This window comes from Psammomys obesus, unplaced genomic scaffold, assembly GCF_907164565.1.
Source record: "Psammomys obesus unplaced genomic scaffold, mPsaObe1.curated_primary_1811, whole genome shotgun sequence".
NCBI lineage: Eukaryota > Metazoa > Chordata > Mammalia > Rodentia > Muridae > Psammomys > Psammomys obesus.
In genome coordinates this window covers 15,589,908-15,611,926 of record NW_026596051.1, presented here as the reverse complement: position 1 = coordinate 15,611,926, position 22,019 = coordinate 15,589,908, and the positions used below count along the sequence as shown (strand labels likewise).

Here is a 22,019-nt window from a genome sequence, read left to right as displayed (position 1 = left end):
TGTAAAATAATAAGGCTTTTTTTAAAAAAGATTCTTCTCAGGCTAGAGAGAGATGGCTCTGTAGTTAAGATCACTGGCTGCTCTTTCAGAGGGTCCTAAGTTCAATTCCCAGCAACCGCATAGTGGCTCACAACCATCTGCACTGGGATCTGATGCCCTCTTTTGGCTTTAGGCCAAAAGATAGAACACTCATTTATACATAAAATAAATAAATAAAATCTAAGAAAAGATTCTTCTCAAATTACTTTGTAGAAGTTATATTATTTTGTACTTTTTACCAGTATTTAGAAGAATATTATCTTTATATTTCATATTTGATAAGCAAAGATTAATTTTAATTTTTCATTTTGTTTATTTGTTTTTGTTTTTTTTTGAGACAGTTTTTCTGTGTAGCCTTTGCTGTCCTAAAGTCACTCACTGAGATCCACCTACCTCAAGCTCACAGAGGTCTGCCTGCTTCTGCCTCCCAAATGCTGGGATCAAAGGCTTGCACCACCACACCCAGCTATTTTTTATTTTTAAGGTTGATCAAATTTTCATGTGTACTTAATGTTTCCAATGTTTCATGATTTCATATCTTTTAAAATGATTTATTTTTATTATTTTAAAACTGTGTTTGTCTGTGTGTGCGCATGCATACAAGAAATGTGAGTGCAGGTGTCTGTGGATTCCAGAAGAGGGCATCAGAATCCTGTTGTGGGTGACGGACCTGAACTCTGATGCCCTACAAGACTAGGGCATCTAGTCTTACCTAATGAGCCCTCTCTGCAGCCCCCAATTTCCTATTTTTTACAGAAGCATTTTTCTTTGTTCTATGTCTGTGCAGTGCGCTATACTTACTAACTGGAAATGTCTTAGGCATGTTGATCCCACCTACTTTCCTGGCTTCATGAGAGCTTTCCTGAACCAGTCCTTTCCCCAGTCTCTCAGTTGTTGAAGCAGTCAAATAGGTACCCCTTTTTGGTGTATATTGCCTTTCTAGTATTAATAAAAGCTTTCAGACATAGAACTGTTCACTGTCCCAGCCACATAGTGAGGGTTCAAAGGATGTTATTTCATTAAACCAAGGTATGCAAACAATTTGATCATTCTGTTTTTGTAGAAAACCACACCTATCCGTTCCCAAGCCGACCTGAAGAAATTGCCCTTAGAAGTGACTACCAGACCTTCTGCTGAAGTAAAGCCCAGGGACATATGGGAGGTGGGTCTCTTCTGGTGTCTTAAGCTAGGAGCAATGTTCCCATTGTCTGTGGGCTTTTTTTAGGAACCTGTGCGGAGACCTCAGCGTCCTCGGTCACCCCCTTTACCTGCAGTGATCAAGAATGCTCCTAGCAGACCCCCTTCTATTCAAACTCCCAGACCAACTAGCCAACTTCGAAAGACTTCTGTTATCAGCCCTCCAAAGCCACCTGTGCCAGCGACGCGAGGAGAAACTAGCACTTCCAGGCTACTCCAGCCAGCTGAGGCACCTAGAAAGCCTGTAAACCCTCCCATCAAGACTGCACCACGGCCCACCCCTCCTGTGCAGCCATCATCATCTCTACTCCCCAGTTCCAAGAACCTTCGGGAGGTTCCTGCTCAAAAAGCCATCAAGACTCCGGTGGTCAAGAAGCCAGAGCCACCTGTTAAACAGTCTATGGTGAGATGCTTTTCCTCCTCCATGTTCCCCCTACAGTAGTGCTGTAGAGGGGAAAAAAAGGGTGTGCTGGGGGAATCCAGGATCACTGAATCTTAAAGCCTTTCTGATGCCTCTGAAGAGGAGAAGCCTACATAGCTGAAGCGACTCATTCAGAACTAAAACAGTACTTTTTTTTTTTGCCCAGGGAGCTCTTCATTTTCACATAGCAGTCCCAACCTTGGTTTGCTGCAAACTTGAGTCATCACCACTGGCTTCTCACAATGTGGGCATAGTTTTAACTCGGTGACAGATGGTTTTGGTGGGTCATTGTGTGTCAAGGTGTTCTGAGCTGGCTGACCAAGCAGGGAGTAAACTGAGAGGCTTCTGTGACAGCTATTGTCAAAAGTCCTCGTAGTGTAAAGCACCAGGAGGTTGCTTATCTGTGTGTTGAGTGATTCCAAGTAGGGATTAACATAAGCTCCTCTGAATAGTTCCTTTAGGTTACATAAAATCTTCATGCATCTTGGGAGCTGAACAGGATCCCTTCATGATCCTACTCTTCTACTCTAGGCAACCTCAGGTCGGAAGCGGAGTATTGCAGTCTCTGACGAGGAAGATGCTGAAGAAGAAGCTGAAAGGAGGAAAGAGAGATGCAAGCGGGGCAAGTTTGCTGTGAAGGAGGAAAAGAAGGAAGCAAATGAGGTGGGTGGTCACATGAGGTTTAGAGGGATGGCCTTTCTGAGGCCTATGCAGCTCCCATTGTGTTCCTGACTTGAGGCTTTGGGCCTAGCTGATCTCTCAAGGGCTGTTATTACACAGATGATTAGAAATATGGGCCAGGTAGTATCTTGAGGCTGATTACAGGCTGGTACACACTGGTGTACATCTAGGTGCTAGACTCACTTGAAATGTGTTCCTTGCCTGCTGTTATATTTATAAAAGTGGGAGAAGGGACAGCATAAGAAAACATGAATTTATAGCTGATGACTATGGGTGGCCAGTAACACAAAAGTCTACTTTTTAGGGGCCATTGAAGAAGTTTCTAATAGACTGTTCTCCTTGCAGCTCTCAGACAGTGCTGGGGAAGATGACCCAGCTGAAATCAAGAAGGCTCAGAAAGGCAAGTTTGGGGAGATCCCTGTTGTCCTGTTACAGAGATGGAAATGGAACCTTCATTGTCAGCAGTTTCCTCCTAAAGTTAACAGCTTCCTGGGCTTGAGCTCTATTGCTTAGTTAGTCCAGCTGTCTCTTCATGTTGTTTTGTTTCATTTGTGGTCCTAGATATTTTGAGCAGACATTCATTTTATAGTCTAGTTTGGCCTTGACCTTGTAAACCTCTGGCTCAAGTCTCTACATGCTGGGATTAAGGCATGTGCCACCATGCCTGAACTGTGATTTTTTTTTTTTTTTGTATTGTTTTGTTTTTAACATTAATTTTTTAGTGTTTGCCCTTGTCAAGTCACTCATACTGTGTCTTGGCTTCATGACAGATGGAAGAATCAGCATTGCTAAACTTCAGTGTGTACATCTAGGCATCCATCTGGCGACTACTTTTTACAAACAGCTCTGGTTGAGTTGGGAGCACTGATACAGTTCTCTGATTCTCATTTGTGTCTGAATTCTTAGATAAAGGACTGCATGTAGAAGTACGTGTGAACCGGGAGTGGTACACAGGCCGTGTCACAGCTGTGGAGATGGGCAAAAATGTGGTTCGGTGGAAAGTGAAGTTTGACTACGTGCCCACAGACACAACACCAAGAGATCGCTGGTAATGTCCTCCTCTGGAAGATGAGAATAACAGAAGTTAGCTAGCTCAAAGAGAGGACGTATCCCCATGTTCCCTCCTGGCATCCTGTTAGGAGCCTAGGACAGACATAACAAGCTTTGTGTCCCTGTAGGGTGGAGAAAGGCAGTGAAGATGTACGACTGATGAAGCCACCTTCTCCAGAGCATCAGAGCCCAGACACGCAGCAAGAAGGTGGCGAGGAGGAGGAAGCTGTGGTTGCTCAGCAGGCGGTAGCCTTGCCAGAGCCCTCTACCTCTGATGGTCTTGCCATTGAGCCTGACACCACTGCCCCCAGTACCAACCATGAGACTATTGACCTCCTGGTCCAGATTCTTCGGTTTGTGTTTCTTTATCTGTTCCCTTGGGACTAACAATAGTTCTTACTCTTTCCATGCTAGTCTGAGTTTCTGTCCTCCTTTCCTTTCTACTTAGGAATTGTTTGCGGTATTTTTTGCCTCCAAGTTTCCCCATCTCCAAGAAGGAACTGAGTTCTATGAGTTCAGAAGAATTGTTATCTTTTCCTCTGGTGAGTCTGGCCTGTCTTTTGGTTTTTATACCCAGTTGCCCATACATGCTTTTACTATCATCTCATCAGCTTCCCTTCTTACTGAGAGAAGATTTGAATAGAGAGGACTTGTATGTAGAAAAGAAAAGACAGCTTCACTTCTTGAGACTGCTTTACAGATTTAGGACATTTTCAAGCCTGTCCTGGATAACATTAATGAAATTAGACTTAATATACCAAAAATGTGAGACTTGTAGAGAGGTAGAGAGATGCTGATGACATGTAGAGATGACGAGAACTCAAATAGCCCATTGCACGTTCCACCATCTTCAGATTTGCTAGAGGTGGAACTGCTGCTTCTGCGTAGCTGGCCATGAGGCTGAGAGAAGTGAGCATTATGGCAGAAAGTCTTGGCAGGTTGGATAGAGAAGGAAAATACTTCTCTAAAAACCTAACCAACCAAACAGTTAAATAGAACCCACTAGGGTTTCAATAAGTGCCTGCATTTGTAAGTACAGGGGACTATCTGAAGTGGCCAGGAAGCTTTTGTGAACAGTGAAAGGCTGAAAGGGTTGGGAATATGTTACATCTTGAGATTTAGTCATAGCTTCATTTTTATGTAGGAAATGATTGGAGCTAAAGGAATTGGTGATCTCAACTATGCCAAGGTCCAGCTAGCCAATAATAACGGCTTTGTAGACTGTATGGTGCCTGATCACTCTATAGCTCTGCAATTATAGTATGAAAGTAGTCAGCGGTGATCCATCAAGGAGTAAAGCTTCATTTATAGAAACATGCTGCCTTTGCCTTTACATCTTTAGTAGCATGAGTCCTTCCACGTTCTTGTCGCACACTGAGCAAGCTCAGGCTTTGGCTTTTGCCCTTGTTTAGCCTGGCTCTCCTGAGGCCCTAGGAGAACAAACATCTTTCAGTTCGATTTGTTACTTTTGGCATGGAATTATGAAATTCAAAGAAAAAGCCAGGGTACAGCAGGACCGTAGCAGTAGGCACTATCGCTCAGCCCAAAACAGCATCAGTGTGACTGTCTGAGTCTAAAAATAATATATCGCTGCTTTTCATAAAAGTAGTTACCAGTACTAGTGCACATCTTTGATCTTCTCATTGCAATTGCTAAAGCCAAACTTTCAATTTTGTTCATTTTTGTCATGAGTGTATATGTAAATAGTGTTCTCTGGTAATTTCACAATTAAAAGTTTAACATAGTTGTCTTCAAGATATTTGTATTTAATTTAAAATTTATTTTATGCAGCTAAGGTATTTTTATGTAGAATATGAAGTTTCTCTTGTCATCCTGGTGTGAGATGATAGTCTAGAGTGCAAGGCAACACAGTGGTTCTCAAAGCAGCAGCTTATGCAACCTCATAGAAGCAGATGAGCACTGGAGTTTAGACTTCAGTGGGTAGCAGGGCCTGTGGTGGGTCTGCCCATGAAGATGACTCTTCTCAGTGAGTGGACTTTACTGAGCAGACTATACTGGGATACTACTTCATAGTAAAGCTCTGTTGCTGTACAACTCTTTACTACACAAATCTGGAGATATTTGCTGTTGGTAGGTGCTTGGTAGATCTTTGGTTTTAACACTGTTGGATATGAAAGTCCTATTATGGGGTTAGAAAGGTGTTATTGAGCTGGGAGAATGATCCCACAGCCCTTTTATTGCCATGTGGACGGGTAAGACTTCTTCCACTTTCCTAAGCACTTGGGTGAGTGCATATCCTTGTGGTATCCCCAAAGGACTGTTGCTAAGGTCTCTTTACTCTGGTTCTAGAAGACTGCTTTCTCCTTGTACTGAAATAAAACCAGGTGTTCTGTGAACTCATTGCTCTACTGTCCCCACCATCATGTTTCCTTCCACAGAAAGAATACTTCAAGCAGTATGAGGTGGGGCTCCAGAATCTGTGCCATTCCTACCAAAGCCGTGCTGACTCACGGGCAAAAGCCTCAGAGGAGAACCTGCGCAATTCTGAGAAAAAGCTTCGTGAGACAGAGGAGAAGTTACAGAAATTGAGGACCAACATTGTAGCACTCCTGCAAAAAGTGCAGGAGGTGAGCCAGGAGCCCTCTCATAGAAGCTAGACCTACTGCTCTCAGGGAGGAAGCTGGACTTCTCACAGGACTCCATCCACTCCCAGGAATCTGTGTTTCAAACCCTGGCTACTCAAAGAGTCCTGACCAGAGGGCTTGAAGTGATAGAACTGCCTGTGCCTTGTGAGGTCCCAACCAGACCTCACAGACCATATAGTTTGCTTTGAGAATCCTTCAAGCCATAGGCAAAATTATTGCTTATCTAAATGCTATCCCAGGTGGGGCTGAGTAGTCAAGAAGTGGGATGTTGCCCCTTAGGGGTCTGGTATAGCTTTCTTCTACACAGTAGACACTGAGAGACTAATTGATCCCTGGGGACAGGCTCCTGGAGGAGCTAGAGCTATTACCCTGGGGACGGTGAGGTAAATAATGAGACTGAATCCTGGGGGAAGCCACTTAACTAGGGTACTCAGGGTAGACTTTGAAGATACTTACACTAAGACTGGAAGCTGCCTAAGCTGTAGTGGTAGGGAGTTGTGGACAGTAGGAGAGGCAGAACCCCTAAGTATGTGATTGGAGCCCAAGAGTAGAAAGTCACTGGAAGGGTGTGGCATAGTCCAGTTTTTAATATAACACACTAGTTCATTGAAGGGGTGCAAGGTAGAACCAGGGACCCTGATAAGAAAGCTCCCATACTTTTGAGTGATGACAAAACATTACAGATTTAGAAGCAGGACAAGAAACAAGCTGATAGCCTGGGAGAAGGTAACAGGGAGGGATTCTGGCTCAGCCCCACTTCCCAGCCTGTTTCCTGCCCCATCTGACCCCTACCCCACTCTATTCCAGGACATAGACATCAACACAGATGATGAGCTGGATGCCTACATTGAGGACCTCATCACCAAAGGGGACTGAAGAACTAGGAATCAGATCAGCTTCTCTGTACACCTGCCCCTCAACACAGCAGCTTCTGGGGAGGGGGATTTCATTTGTGAATTGGTGGACTTAATCTTGGTTTGACTAATGTGGGACATTTGTGCTTTGGGAAGGAGGTTCTTTGAATCTTCCTCCCTAAGTTTACATAAATATTTATTTTTGAAAAGAGAAGACGTTAATGCCTGCTATGAGACCGTACTTTTTTGTGTGTGACTCTTGAGGAAAGGGCATAGAGTCAGAGCCAGTCATCTCCTGGCACCTCAAGATAGGATGAAGCAAGCACCATCCTGAAGTTGGAGAGGCTTCAGGGGCAGGGTGATTTTTCTCCTACAGGATCAACAACGGGATATGAAAGATATATGGTCCCAGGGACTCAGATCTGCAAGACTCTCAAGGGGGTGATCAAAGCAGACACAGTATCAAAAAGACTCTCCTTGTAACAGATCTCCCAATGTCCAGTCGGGGCTATGAAGGTCTGTAGGATGCCTAAGCAACTGTCAGTCATCCTGGATGTGGAAGTATCCAGACAGCTTGGAGATGATTCTCGATGCTCACATTTCCCAATGTACCACCTACTTTGTTGCCGAAGGAGCCATTTCCTGAGTCAACCACACTGTCCAAGCTCAAGCTGGGCTGGATAGCACTCTGAATGTTGAACTCCGAAGATTCTCAGGGTGTGCAGGTATGAAAGAGCTCTCTGGAGGAGGAGGCTTCCTCAGTGGTGCTAGTTCCTGGAGAGCCTTTGCTGCTGTTTTTCTACTATGTACTCTGTGGGCTCCAGAGACCCCTGCACCTCCCATGCTCTGAACAGTGAAGAGGAAGGACCATGTGCTTCAGACAGCTACTCAGAGCCAGAAAGACAAGAGCTTCATCTGATGGCCTTTGGAAGAATTCTGGTTCCAGATCCACCAACTCTTCACATAAAGATTGACTTTATACTCTTGATGTAAACCACCTTGGGAATTTTTTTTTCACCATCTACCCAAGCCAAGACTGCCACCTTGTGTCCCATGGTGTCTGCAGAAGATGGGGAAGTGGTGGGGAGGGAGCTGTGCACATGTGGCTAGAAGTGCCTGTTTGGGTTCTAGGCTACCCCAGAATATTCCATCAGGCAATCCCTGATGCAGGGTTGTTTTTTTTTTTTTTTTTGGGGGGGGGGAATGTCATTAGGAATATCATTCAGAAGTGATTCTCTGGAACATTCTCCAGTAGACGGGTTTCCTGAGTTTTGGTGCACATTGCTGCCGCCCCGCCCCCTCCCCCCATGCAACTTTCTGTTGACCTTATTCAGGCAGTATGTGGTTTTTTGTCGGTAAACCCACTATATAAAAGGAAATTGGTCCTGCATTTTTATTGGCAGGTAATACTCATTTTTTTTTTTTTTACTTACACATGTAATCAAAATGTGTTACTATAAATTTCTACTGGTGAGAGACTCCTGCGTTCAGTACGTTCTTGGTGAAATACAAGACCTTTGTCTTCATTCTTTTGCATCTCCACTGTTTATTGTTTTTAGCTTCACTTTCTTAATATAGAGACAGAAAAACTGCATTTCCTCGACGCTTTAACTTTCTAGATGTGCTAAACCCAACTTCAGCTTTTCTGCGTGCTGCCCATTCCTCAGGCAGGCAGTGATCCTACTATTGTGATAAGATAAAATGTAGGGTCTTTCCTGGGAATATCATGGAATAGCTGATGTTGGAACGGGTTAATAAGGCATCTAGTGGCTCTAAAGAAAGGGGTGAGGATTTAAGATCCTAAGTGACAGTGAACATAGTTAGAATCCAAATACCACAAAAGGCTGAGCATGAAAAAGGCTGTCTTCTACCTGGTTCCCAGGTTCTTCCTGGAGAGCAGAGTATTCATCTTGGCCAGCTGGCTACACACCTGCCTCTTGGGCTTCCTTATATTTTTTTTACCACGTACATCATATATTATTTGAGAATCGCCAGTATAGGTCTACTTTGTTCTGAGCCATCGCAGGGCATTTCATTATCTTGGATGCATTGTCATGCATCAATCTAAATACTTGTGATTCTAACATCTGCAGAGAAAGTTGTGGTATGTGTATGCCTTCATCCATTACTTCTGTACAGAGGTTAAATTCCAGAAAGGACTATCAGACACATTCTCATTCTGTGCCCAGTAACTTGCAGTTTCAACTCATTAACTGTGGCTATCTCCAATCCTAACTTTTCACTAAGGTTTAGTTTTAGTGTGACTGAGCATTTTCATTGGCTTGCCCGGGTTTCTGGCTTTCTTTGTTGTTGTTGCAGAGGTATATATAGTTCTGAATCTTAGGACCAGGGTTCTTTTTGTAGATTGTGAGTTTGCAAAATACTCAGGAAAATAAGTAGGATTTAGAATTTCCAACTCCATTTGGGAGTAAATTGCTGTCTGCTACCAGATCAAGGCAAGAACACAACACTTGTTTTCCAAGGATTAGTACAGGCTGGGGAGACTTCTGGTTTCTTTTCATCTAACTGAGAGATACTGTGCAGGCTCATGTTTTTGATGTTCAGATGCAGTTGACTGCCTGATAGTTTGCACCTTTAGGGATCAGTAATAACCATGATACAACTTCAAATTTGCCATTTACACAGAATCCAAGTTTGACTTGAGTGTTTTGTGCCTCCACTGGCTAGTTGACTCCTGTTTGGAAGATCATCCAACAGAATTGTGTAGTGGGAATTCTGGAATTTTAATTTAAAAACAGAAATAGAAGAATGTTTTTGTTTTAATCCCAGGTGTGGAGATACGGGGCTGCTTTGGACTGTCTATGATTTGCCTTATGTTCTAGCAGATAAGTTACTGCAACTTATGTCTGGAATTCTGGGAACTTCTTAGAGGTGGTATAATGCTAGAGCCCCAATAGGTGTGGTTGGTGGCTGTTGATCATTTGGGCGAGGAGGGCATTGTTAGTAGTCTTGCTCAAAGAAAAAACAAAATAAACTAGATTCAGAGATCTCCCTCCCCCCTCCTTCTATCTAGTGATGTGGGTGAAACCAGGGAGTGATAAAGGGTGGGGAAAAGAACCCACAAGGTAGCAAAGACCAGGTACAGGGTTGGGTAAGCCTGAGAATTATAGTGCATTGTTCTGGACTGGAGATGGAACCTCAGGGCTCCTTGTTCAACAGCCACGTTGTACTTGTTTCTTAGAGCAGCTGCAGAGCCAGCTCTACCCAGCAGGCAGAGCTCCAAAAGGTTCTGCCCTCAGACTGCCAGTCCCCCTGCACTCCTTGAGGAACTGCCTCCACAGTGAACAGGGATGGTAAGGCGAGGTGTTACCAGGCCTGCCCTTCAGTCTTACCATTTTCAGTAGCCTGCCAAGTGCCAGGGCCACTGCTGAGTTCAGCAGAAACTTCCTTCTTGCTAGGAAGGCAGACAAGTCACCACTCTGGCCACTTGTTCCTTCTCTAAAAGCCTTGCATGGCAGATTATCCAGTGGAATAGCCACAAGAACAGGTTTCCACCTGAAATTTAGACAGTGCTTCTAAAAAGCCAGTAAGTCTAGAGCTATGGGTTGAAGTGTGTGTGTGTTGGGGGTGATACCTCTTGCTGTCTTGATCCCCAGTATTTGCTTACAGGATTCTGTTTCCCATGCTGACCTTCAGCGGTTTACTGATTGGCCCACATAGGGGCATGCTTTTCCTAGGACTGCCATCATGGCCTTCTGTTTAGCCAGCCTCATCAGTATCCCTGGGCTTCCATGCAGCTTCTGCCAGACCTGTGCCATTTTTAGGGCATTTATCCTCAGCAGTTGCTTGCTAATACCTAGAAGGTGGGGTCCACAAAAGCCTGTGAACTTGTGTCCTCCTTTCTGGAATGCTTCCAGGATTTTCAGGGTCCCTTGCAGCCCCCACTTCTAGAGCTGTTGCCAGCTCTGTACTGCTACTGTGACTTGCTGTCCTTCCTGCCCTTGTTCAGCTCTAGGTTCCTGGTGCCTCTCCCAGGTGCCTCACCAGTTGTTTGGTCACTAGATGACTTGAGGTGCTTCACTGGGCCCTGGAGAGGACCGACAGTTAAAAGGGGGTTCTTTTTTAGTTCCTTGTGCTACTACAGCACCACAAATGCCTAAGGGTTGATAAGAAATCCTCACCTAGCCCAGAAGACACAGCATTCCAGTACCCATCATCTTTCTGGAGGTGACTAAGTTCAGTCCTGTGGGGCACTGGCCTTCTAACAAATGGCCAGTGTTGGAAGTGCACTGCCCCAACCCAGACAACTGTTCAAGGTTGCACAGATGACATCATGCAGGAAGGTTGTCCTGAGGGACTCCTCAAACCCTGGCTTACCGTAAAAGTGAGTAACTGTCAAAGATTTATATGTGTGAATGTTTTGCCTTCGTGTATGTCTGTGCAATCACATAAGTGCATGGTTCCCCCGGAAGCTAGAAGAGGGCAATGAAACTGGAGTTGCAGGTGTTTGTGAGCCTTCTGTAGGTGCTGAAAACCAAAGCCTGAGTCCTGCCCATGAGCAGCAGGAGCTCTTAACTGTAGAGCCATGGACTTCACTCTCCTGGTTCTTGTTTGTTTGTTTGTTTGTTTGTTTAGCTTTTTGTAGAGGATCACTAGTGGTAACACTTTGCACAGATAACCTATTCGGGAGCCCTTGTTTCTGCAAGGTGAAGGGCATGGGCAGGGCCTGCACGTGTTCATCTTGCCTTGAAGGGCCAGTCTGTGTATAGGCTTACCAGCCTTCTTTATCACTTATTTGTGTGCATTGGTGTTTTGTCTGCATGTATGTCTTAGTGGGCAGCAGATCCTCTGCAACTGGAATAACAGTTGTGAGCTGTCATGTGGGTGCTGGGAATTGAACTCGGATTCTCTGAAGAGTAGCCAGTGCTCTTATTCACTGAGCCATCTCCAACCCTACATTAGTACTTTTTAAACTTGAGTTTTCTTTATTTTTCTTAGTTCTTGGTATATTCTAGATAATAATGCTGCCAAGTGTACAGCTGACTGTTTTCACCCATTCTGTATAAGCTTACCTATTTCCTTTGTTATACAGAATCCTCTGAGTTTCCATTGGTGCCATTGTTTCCTTATTTCCTCAGTGACTGGAACATTACTCAGAAGGTCCTCAACTACATTGTGAAATGTTTTCTGCAGTTTTTTTAGGTCATACATTAAGGTCTCTGATCTTTTTGGAGTTGTTTTTTTTTCTCATCACAAGAGACAAGGATCATTCTTGTATATGTAGCTATCAAGTTTTCCAGCACCGTTGGTTGAAGAAGCTTTTTTCCAATGTGTATTTTTGGCTTCATGTCAAAAAGCAGTTGCTGTAGCTGCATCTATTTACCTGTGTTTTCTGTTCTGCTCCAAGGGTCCACACACATTTCTGTGCCAGCACCGTGCTGATTTTGTTACTGTGGATTTAATCTAGCTTAAAGTCAGGTATAGAGATTTCTCCATTACTCTTACTTTTATTTAACCTTGTCTGTGTGAGGTATTTTGTGTTTCCAGATGAATTTTAAGAGCTCTATGAAGAATGTATTCAAATTTGGATGAGATTGCATTGCAACCTAAGGAGGTTGCTTTTGGTTAAATAACCATTTTCACAATATTAATTCTTCCAAACCATGAGCATGAGAAGTCTTTTCATCTTGTAGTGTCTTCCTCTCTTCATTCAGTGTTATAAAGTTTTCACTGTAGAGGTATTTTACTTTTTGGTTTATTCTGAGGTACTATTTGGTAGTGGCAACAGGTGGTGCTTGTAAATGGATTTCTCTGATTTATTTTTTAGTATGTGTGGTGGTTTGAATGGCCCTGATAGGTTCATATGTTTGAATGCTTGGTTGGGAGTTGGGGGAAAGATCTGGGAATGGCTTGGGCTTTTGAAACCTCAAAGCCCATCCCTAATGACATACCTCCTCCAACAAGGCCGCACCTCCTTATCCTTCCTAAACAGTTCCAGCCAACTGGGTACCAAGATGTGAGCTCTCAGCAATTCCTGCTGCCAGGCTTTTGTTCTGCTATCATAGACTCTAAACTTCTAAAACTATAATCCCAAAATTAAATGTTTTTTTAAATACTTTGCCTTGGTCTTGATGTTTTATGGAAAAGTAATTGAGACAGTATGTTGCTATTCATTTTATATGTTAATTTGTATCCTGCTGCTTTGCTTACAGTATTCATCAGTTCTAAAAAATTTTCTGGTGAAGTCTTTAGGGCTTTTTTATATAAAGTTATATCTGTAAATAAGGAGACTTTGAAGTCTTCCTTCCTATTTCATTTGAGTCTCTTGTCTTATTGATCTAGTAAGGACTTATACTACTGTGTTGAATAAGAATGGAACTAGTCATCATCCTTGTCTTGTTCCTGATTTTAGTGAAAGTGGTTTGAGGTTTTGCCCATCTAGTATAATGCTAGCTATAGCTTTTTTTAAAAACAGAGATACATTCCTTCTGTTCTCTATTTGAAGCTTTTATCATGAAGAGGTGTTGGAGTTTGTCAAAAGCCTTTTATACATCAATTGAGATGACCATGTTGTTTCTATCCTTGAGTTTGATTATGTGATGGTCTGGTTTTGTTAGGAATTTCTGAATCTATGTTCATTGTCTGTTGTCTGGGGAGATTGGTCAATATGTTTTTTTGTTTTTGTTTTTGTTTTTTTACCTGGTTTTGGCATTAGGATAGTACTTAGTTCATAAAGAGTTTGATACTGTTCCTTCATTTCCAGTTTTATGGACTAGGCAGAGAAGCCTTGGGGTTAGCTCTTCTTTGAAGGTCTGGTAGGATTCAGCAGTGAATTCATGTCCTAGATTTTCTTAAGTTGGGAGATTGTTTCATGACATTTCTTTTTTTTTATTTTATGTGTTTGAGTGTTTTACCTATGTCTGTGTTTGTGGAGGCCAGAAGAGGGGGTGTCAGATCCCCTGGAACTGGAGCTAGAGAAGGTTGTGAGCCAGCTCTGGGATTTTCTTGTCTCCATCTCCTCAGTGTTTAGATTTATAATCTAAGCTACCATATCTTCTTGATTTTTTTTTTAAGCGTGAGTTCTGGGGGTTGAACTCCGTCCTTATGCTTGTGAGGCATTGCACTGAATTATCTCCCCAGTTGTTTTTTTCTGAGTTTTTAAAAAAGGTATTTTTAATTATGCTTATGTTTATTTGTGTGTGTGTATGTGGTCTGTGCAGTATGAGTGCGGGTGCCTATGGAACCTAGAAGAGGGCATCAGATAGCTTCCCTGGAGCTGAAAAGTTACAGGCCGCTGAGTGCTGGGAACTGAATTCAGGTTCTCTGAAAGAGCAGGATATGCTCTTAACTATGGCTATCTTTCCAGTTCTTCTATCTGATATTTTTTCCACAGTAAAAAAAAAAAAAAAAAAAAATTATTAAAATTATAAGCATTACATACAACTCAGAATCTCTACATAGCAGAGCAAAAATCACAAAGATATGATTAGCAGCTCTCAACTCTACCTTAGTAAGATTTAAGTCTGACAAAGACTTGTAACCCTTATAGCAGCAATTATGTTTTGTTTTTGGTGGTACCAGAGATCAGATTTAGGGTCCTATTTATGGTGGTTAAGTACTGTGTATCCCAGGTACACCCTGTGCCCCGTGGCTTTTGTTTAACAAGTAGAAAGAAGTGAAGAATTCTATTTTAAGGATATAATGACAGGTGACAGTTACATAACATGATCTAAACAAGGCTCTTAGAAAGCACTTTCACCTTGATAAAATATTGATCCATAACCAAATTAATAAGATTTCAATAAGATTATTAGATTTCTAGACTAGTGAACAAAGAAGTGGCCTCTCCAGCCTCTCTTCTCATGTGGACTTTATCTCACCTTCTGATGGTAAGCTTCTGCTACGGCCTGTTGCCGCAAGGGAAATGCTTTTGTCCAGAAAGGGGCGATAGTCATCTCTGTTAGAGCTAGCAGGACCTTCCGTGAAAAATCCATGTTAAGAATTCCAAGGACAAGCCAAGATTGTGGCTCTGGTGGCACACACATGCCTTTAATCCCAGCAGATAGATTTCTGTGAGTCTGAGGCTAGGCTGGTCTGCCAATCCAGTTCCATGACAGCCAAGGCTACACAGAGAAACTCTGTCACAAACAAACAAAAAATCCTGAGGACGGGTCTCTTAAAAAGCAGAGTTGTACAGGACATTAGGTGAAAACCGTTTTAGTTAACTTTAAGGTGATAATGTATTTTGGGAGCCATAGCACATGAAGCACAGCACTCTACAAATCATGACCAAAAATTATGGTAAAAAAAAAAAAAAAGAGCTTTTGACTAAAGTAGAGGAAGAGCATAAAAACATTTACAAAAGGAAAACAAGTTGGGAGTAAAGGAATCGACAGCATTACTGGACTTTAGCCATAGCCAGGTTTCTTTGAGCTTCCAAACCCTTTTTGTTCCTCTTGTTCTTGCTCATGCTTCTCCCATTGTTCTTCCCTGAGTTGGAGCTGAGGGTTTGTAAGTTTGTAAGGCTAACTCCGCTTACACACACATTCAGAGAAGTATTCCCTTTAGATTGCCCCCATGGTTTCAGCTCTCCTTGGTGTGGCCTGTAGTCAAGGGGATGAGACAAGCTGCTTTGAGATCAAATAGCGGTTTCTACTGTGTTGCTTCAGTTGTCAGCTTGAACAGGGTGGTTACTGCAGCAGAATTCCTCAGTGGCCCTTACCTTGGGTGTCCTGGCCTGTTGAAGCAGTCCCAGGTAGGGTCACACAGGGAGCCTTTCTGGCTGGAGTCTTGGTCTGTGACTTAGAGTCATCATCTTCAGCAGCAGCTGAAAACCTGACCTTCAGTTTAGTTACTGAAGGCACAGTGTGCTTGTCTGGCCCCTTCACATAGAACCCTGATTTCCAGGGCCATGGGGATTGCCCGGGGAGAACTGCTGCCTGGCAGGGGGTAAGGTACAGAGAGTCTACCCCTTGGTGGAACTGGGGCAACCACCTCATTTTTTGTCAAGCTGCTTTTAGTTCATTAGGTGAATTGTGTTCTGTAAAGTGTTTCTTTAGATTCTGTTTTCCTTTTTTTAAAGATTTGTTTTTATTCATATATGTATTTATTTATGTGTATGGGTGCTCTATCTTCATGTACTCCTGTGTGCCAGAAGAGGGCTTCAGATCACATTATAGAAGGTGGTGAGCCACCATATTGGTTGCTGGGAATTGAACTCAGGACCCAGGATTTCATTTCCCTATGAGTCTTATGAAGCTTCTTCAGTTTGGTGTAGTGGCTGCATTCTCTTACTGTTCCCAAGTTTGGGAAACCCCCATCTGTGCATAGAGGGTTTTTCCCAAAGGCTCCTTTGACTCTTTATTGTCATTTATTTCACTTTTTCCTAAGAAAGCTGTACTCTCATCTTCTTAGCTCTGCTCTGGTGGAGAAGAGACTTGTAGTTCTGAGGTCTTGATTTTCCTGCTTTTCTTGATTCTGGAGTGTACTAGGATCACTTTTTATCTCAGAATGATCCTGGAAGTTAGGAATTCCTTGGACTGTCTTGTGGTTCTTCCTTGTTTTGGTGACATGACTAGCTGGTTCTCTCTCAGCTTGTTCCTCACTGTTAGTTTGTAACCATCTCATCACAGGAGAATGCAGAAGGTTTATTTTCAATCTGATTTTTCTTCCCTGTTTCTGGATTCAGGTTTCAAGACTTTTAACAACTTGCCTCTTTCAGGTTAGCTGGGAGGCCTAACCTTTTGACTAAATTACTGTACTTGACAGAGGCCAGCTTCTCTGCAGGAGAGACAGTCACTGGCTTCTGAAATCCTGGCAACACCCAGGAAACATACAGCCAGCTCAAACAGCACAGTACAGTTCACCCTAAACATTGACAAAGTTGACTTTTATATTCAGTTTAAATGAACACTCCTCTTTCTGACTTCTTTCTTTTTTGCTTTGCTTTGTTTGTATTTTGGTTTTGTTTTGTTTTTAGAGACAGGGTTTCTCAGTATAGCCCTGGCTGTCCTGGAATTCTCTTTGTAGATTAGGCTGGCCTCGAACTTAAAGGTCTGCCTGCCTCTGCCTCCCAAGTGCTGGGATTAAAGGCATGAATCAATATGCCCAGCCCAGCCTCTGGTGTCTTTCTTTTTTCTTTTTTTTATAATGTTCTGACTGTATGTGTGCCTGCATACCAGATCTTACTATAGTTATGAGCCACCAGCTGGTTGCTGGGAATTGAACTCAAGAACAGCCAGTGCTTTTTTTTTTTTTTTTTTTTTTTTTTTTTTAGAGAAAATTCCATGAGCTGCTGAGAATATGTATTTTGAAGTGTATTGATAGAACGGTCTGTAGATGTATGTAAAGTCCATTGGCTCTGTGATGTCATTTCAGATGTTTCTCTGGTTTTTGTGGGAATCACCTGTTGTAAGAGTGGGCTATGGAAGTTACCCACTATTGTGCTGGAGTTAATCTGTGACTTCATGTCTAGCTGTATTTGTTTAATGAAGCCAGATGGTCTTGTGTTTGGTGCTTATGTTTAGAATTTGCGATGTCCCTGATGGATTATTCCTTTAGTCAGTAGAAAGTAACCTTATCTCTCATTTAGATTTGAAGTCTGTTTTGTCAGGTATTAAAACAGAGATGCTTGCTTGCTCCCTTGTTCCATTTGCGGGGAATACCTTTTCTATCCTTTCCTGCCAAGGTGGCATCTGTATTTTATGGTGAGATGTGTTTCTTGAAGGCAACAAATAGATGTGTCTTTTGATAGGGGAATTGAGACCATTAATTGTTTTTGTTGAAAGGTGTATATTAAGTCCTGTCTTTTTGTTGATACTGTAGTATTAGCAGCTTTCCTTTTTTTGTTCTGTTTGTTTTGTTTTGCTTTGTTTTGTTTTGAGACAGGGTTTCTCTGTGTAGCCCTAGCTGTCCTGGAACTCACTCTGTAGACCAGGCTGGCCTCAAACTCTGAGAGACCTGCCTGTGTCTGCCTCCTGAATGCTGGGATTAAAGGTATGCACTATCACCCCTGGCTTCCTATTCCTTTCTTGCTTATTCAAATGTTGCCAATTCTTTTCTGTGGCCTCAGAAGTATCTTCTGTAGAGATGTCTTGCTGGTCATGAATTCCTTTAACCTTTATTGTGGAAAGTTTTTAATCTTTCAATTAAGACAGATAGCTTTGCTTGGTACAGTATTCTGGTTTGACAATTGTCTTTCATTCCAAGCCCTCCTGGTGGTGTGTGGGAGACTTCTTGGGGAGATTCAGCATACATCTATTCTACAAAAGGAGACCGCATGGCAGACCAAAGTATTGATTGCACCAAAGTCCAACTTGGAATGAACCAATGAGTTTTCTTCGGGTATGGATGAGGGGTTACTTTTAGAGGAGCAGGGATGACTCAGAAGCTGGTACATTACCCAAAAGCCTACCAGTATAGGTGAGGACTCAAAACAATTGCAGCCTTGGAGCTCTCTGCATAAATTATAGGCAGTTCAGCAGGTTCAAGAGTCTCCTTTCTCCAGCTTGGTTAGTCAGTCTCTTCCCTAGCAACTGTTTATTCAGATAATCCTTGATGGGTGTGTCAAGAAACCTTCCAGTTCCGTAGACATGTGATATGTAGTTTCTCTCTGGTTAATGAACCTCCCTCTCCCTCCTGGAGGGTATGTTTTAGGTTGGAGGAAACTGCTATACAAAGCCTTGCTCTTAAAGCATGTGTCGAGAAATCTCATGAATCTGCCTTTATATACAACTTAGTGTTTGTTGTATGACCATGTTCTCATCTGGGCTTAACATGATACCATCTTGGACTTGGCCTCCAGTAGCCATGGCAAGTAGAACAGAACATAGAATAGTGCCCAGGTCTATGGTAAATGGTGATGAAGCTATGGACACTACTTAGTAGATGAAGGGTCACAAGACCCTCACCTAAGTTCTCAGTTATTACTTCTCAATGTAAGTTACCTTGGGAGGTGCTAAATCATAGGAAGAGGAAAGTTTGCTGCATCACAAGCTACTTGGTTCCTATGAGGTTGTCATCCATGATGGGGTGGGACTTTGTGATGACTCAGCTGTTTGGGGATCACCCAGCCTTCCACAAATGACTGCTCACCCATGCTCTGTATCTAAGCCTAATAAACTCATTGGAGCTGGGTGGTGGGATCGCCTTTGAGAGGCAGGCAGATCTCTGTGAGTTAGAGGCCAGCCTGGTCTACAGAGTGAGTTCCAGGGCAGCCAGGGCTACAAAGAAAAGCCATGTCTCAAAAAAAAAAAAAAAACAAAAACTTCTTGGTTCACCAAGATGGACCTTGGGTAGAGTCATTACTTTGGTCTGTCTCAGGGGTGACAGACACTCCTCATGTCTCCCCGGGAAAGGTCAGTGTTTAGGGGCTTGTCACATTTTCCGCATCCTCCTTCGTACACTTACTGGTTTAATTACCCTATGACAGGTGCTCTTTTCTAGGCTAGTCTGTTGGACGTTCTGAATACCTCAGGAAAATCCTAATTTTGGGAAAGTTTTCTGCTATGAATTTTATTGAAAATGTTTTCAATGCCTTTCGAAGGAAAAGTCTTGTCTTATCCATATTCCCTTTAAAGTGCTGCATGTAGCGTAATTGGTTTTGTCTGTGCTGGGATGCTTCAAGTCCTCTTGTCTTTAAACTCAGATATTCTGTCCTGCCTTTGGATCTGTTGATGAGGCTTTCTGCTGAGCTTTACACTTTTATTTTTCATTTTCAGATTTCAGCTTTTCTTGATACTTGCATGTCTTGAATTCCTCTTTTAGATCTTCTATTGGCTTTCTTACTTAATTCAGCTGTTTGTGTTCTCCTGGAACTCATTTACAAGTTTGAGTTCTTTGAACATTCATTCAAAAGGCATGTGGCACCACTGCCCAGCTTGAATATCTTGCATATAGTCATTGGTGGGGTTCTTTGTTTTTGGTTTTTTTGGTTTTTTTTTTTTAATTTATTTTGAAATCAATTTTATTCTTTCAGAGAGAGAGAGGGTATTTGCATGGTTAAAGATGGACTGGGTTGTTCTGGGCTTATGGTGACATTTTCCTCAGCTAGAGATGTGGTCAGGGCAGAAGGCACAACCACCCAGTACGCATCTGCTTTTAGAATATCTACAAAAACAGTCCCAATTAAAGAAATGAGCCTGTGGCAAAAGTGCAATCATAGTCAAAGAATCCCTCAGAAGCAACCACCATTTTAGGAAGGGTCGCTGATGGTCATATAATAACCGTGTATTAGTAACCTTGGGTGTGAGTGGAAAGGAAAAAAACCAAAAAACTCAGGGATATATGAATGGTTGGTTTTAGGTTGACAGAGAAAAGGGTTATATGTGTGCAAAGAGAGAATTGTTAGGGGTAAAGCAGGGGGCTAAGGCAGTATTGGCTAAACGTTGAATAGAGAGAAGTGTAAAAAGACGTAGTCCAATGTATGACATTCCCAGACCTTGAGAGGTGGCATTCCCCACACCTAAGCCAGCCTGTTAGTGAGCGGAAACTAGCAAAAGGAGGCGGGGATAAAAGGAGAGATATTATGATGGGGTATAGAGTGTGGATGTCATCTAGCCTGTTTTTGAACTGGCAGCTGACTCTCCTGGCCTCTTAAGTCACCTGGTTTGCTCTCACACTTGACACGCTCTTGGACCTTCTCCCTACAGAGCTGCCCAGCGAGGCAAAGGCCTCGCTGCTGTGTCTGCACCCCATTCAGTTTACTGTGTCTTCATGCCAAATCCACTTAGGCCCGCACAGCATGTGTCACACTATGCTGGGGGAGGGTGGGCGTCAGTTCACAAGTCGTAGCACTAGCCCCCTCAGGTTGCTTAGCAGCCTTGGTCCCAGCCAGCCCAGGCGCCCGAAATAAAAAGACCTTTCCTCCCTCTCCCTCGTCTGTCTCTGATTCTGTCTCCCTCCCCACTGTATTTTCCTCTCTTCTAAGCTCCCCCACTGTTTCACTTTTCCCGCAATAAACCTATGCAACCTGTTACACAGCGTGTAATTTATGTCATAACAGCAGGGGCGACACTTCTGTCTTCCTTCCTCTTGCTGGGCTTTGGCAGATGTGGGCTTCTCTGTGCCATACTATCTTTCCTGTACCCTTTCACTCTGAAATGCTTTCTTTGTTTCTATGAGTATATTTTTTGTTCTAACTTCTTTCCTGGTTTAATGTCATCTCACCCAGCCAGTATCAACATCTTACTGTCCTTTGTGTGCTGTGCACTTGTCAAGGTGTACTTGCAAATGTGTGCACACGCCTGTAGAGGTCCCATGTTGATGTGGATGTCTTCCTGGGGCACAGTCCACTCTGTGGAAGCAGGGGCTCCTTACTGAGCCCAAGCTCACCAGTCACCTGGTCTAGCTAGCCGGCTTGCTGCACCTGTCTCTGTCTCCTGATTGCTTGTGGCTGCCATGCTTGCCTGGGGATCAAAACCTGATCCTTATGCTTGTGTGGCGACTGCTTTATCTACTAGAGCCATTTCCTGGCCCCTTTATTTTCTTTTACTTCCCCTGAAAGGATGTGGTCCAGTGACTTCAGGTCTTGAGTGAGAGAATGAATCTGCCTGCTGCCAAGACTCTACAGCCTAGCCTTTTTCTTAAAATTACACTTCCTACTCAGAGGGCTTTCATACAGGGAACCAGAGCATAGGTCACTTTTTCTAGAACACTGTGTTGCTACTATTATTTACTCTGAGTTCTGCCAGTCCATTCTGGGCTCTTTGGATCCCTCTCTTTGCTTCAGTGTGCAGGCCTTTATCCTTTCTAGACTGTTGCCAGTGTGGCTTGTTCCCTCCCTTGCCCTCTGAGTCCAGGTCCATCCCAGGGTTGTCCCTCCTGCTCACAGTGGCCACCTACCCAAGGATGGAACAACGCTAGAAAGGTGCTTTGTGAGGCCAGGTAAGGGCCCGTGGTGCCGTGCTTCAAAACACATGGTGAGTGCTGGCTCTGGTGTCAGGACCCCTGCCACCCACATCCCTCATCTGGAAGTGTAGGCAGTGGAGGTGGAGCCAACAGGCCAAACCACCAGCCTCTTTGGTCCATGGCTCAGATGCCAGTGAGTTGCCTGGCAACAGGGCAATAGCCGCTGCCTAGGCCACAGTTGTCAGGCAGCGGGGAACTCACCAACCTTTATAGAGGGCTGTGGGTCCATGGGCATGGTTCCTCCAACTAGACATTTCTAAGAATGAACGAGAGGCACTGTGGCTTTGGGTGGCACGGGGTACC

General features: G+C 43.4%; 1 protein-coding gene and 1 pseudogene across 1 annotated transcript in view; one reads left to right on the top strand and one right to left on the bottom strand.

Moving 5' to 3' along the window:
- Nucleotides 1-8,368, top strand: part of Morc2 (MORC family CW-type zinc finger 2) — a 42,660-nt gene extending 34,292 nt beyond the window's left edge. The window contains exons 18-26 of the mRNA XM_055624295.1: nucleotides 1,103-1,177; nucleotides 1,265-1,639; nucleotides 2,189-2,320; nucleotides 2,684-2,738; nucleotides 3,245-3,386; nucleotides 3,517-3,741; nucleotides 3,837-3,930; nucleotides 5,788-5,976; nucleotides 6,802-8,368. Coding sequence (XP_055480270.1) covers nucleotides 1,103-1,177; nucleotides 1,265-1,639; nucleotides 2,189-2,320; nucleotides 2,684-2,738; nucleotides 3,245-3,386; nucleotides 3,517-3,741; nucleotides 3,837-3,930; nucleotides 5,788-5,976; nucleotides 6,802-6,870 — 1,356 coding nt within the window. The 3' untranslated portion in view covers nucleotides 6,871-8,368. The remainder of the gene's footprint in view (nucleotides 1-1,102; nucleotides 1,178-1,264; nucleotides 1,640-2,188; nucleotides 2,321-2,683; nucleotides 2,739-3,244; nucleotides 3,387-3,516; nucleotides 3,742-3,836; nucleotides 3,931-5,787; nucleotides 5,977-6,801) is intronic.
- Nucleotides 8,369-15,207: 6,839 nt separating this feature from the next.
- Nucleotides 15,208-21,951, bottom strand: LOC129688979 (nucleolar and spindle-associated protein 1-like; annotated as a pseudogene).
- Between the last annotated feature and the right edge of the window lie 68 nt (nucleotides 21,952-22,019).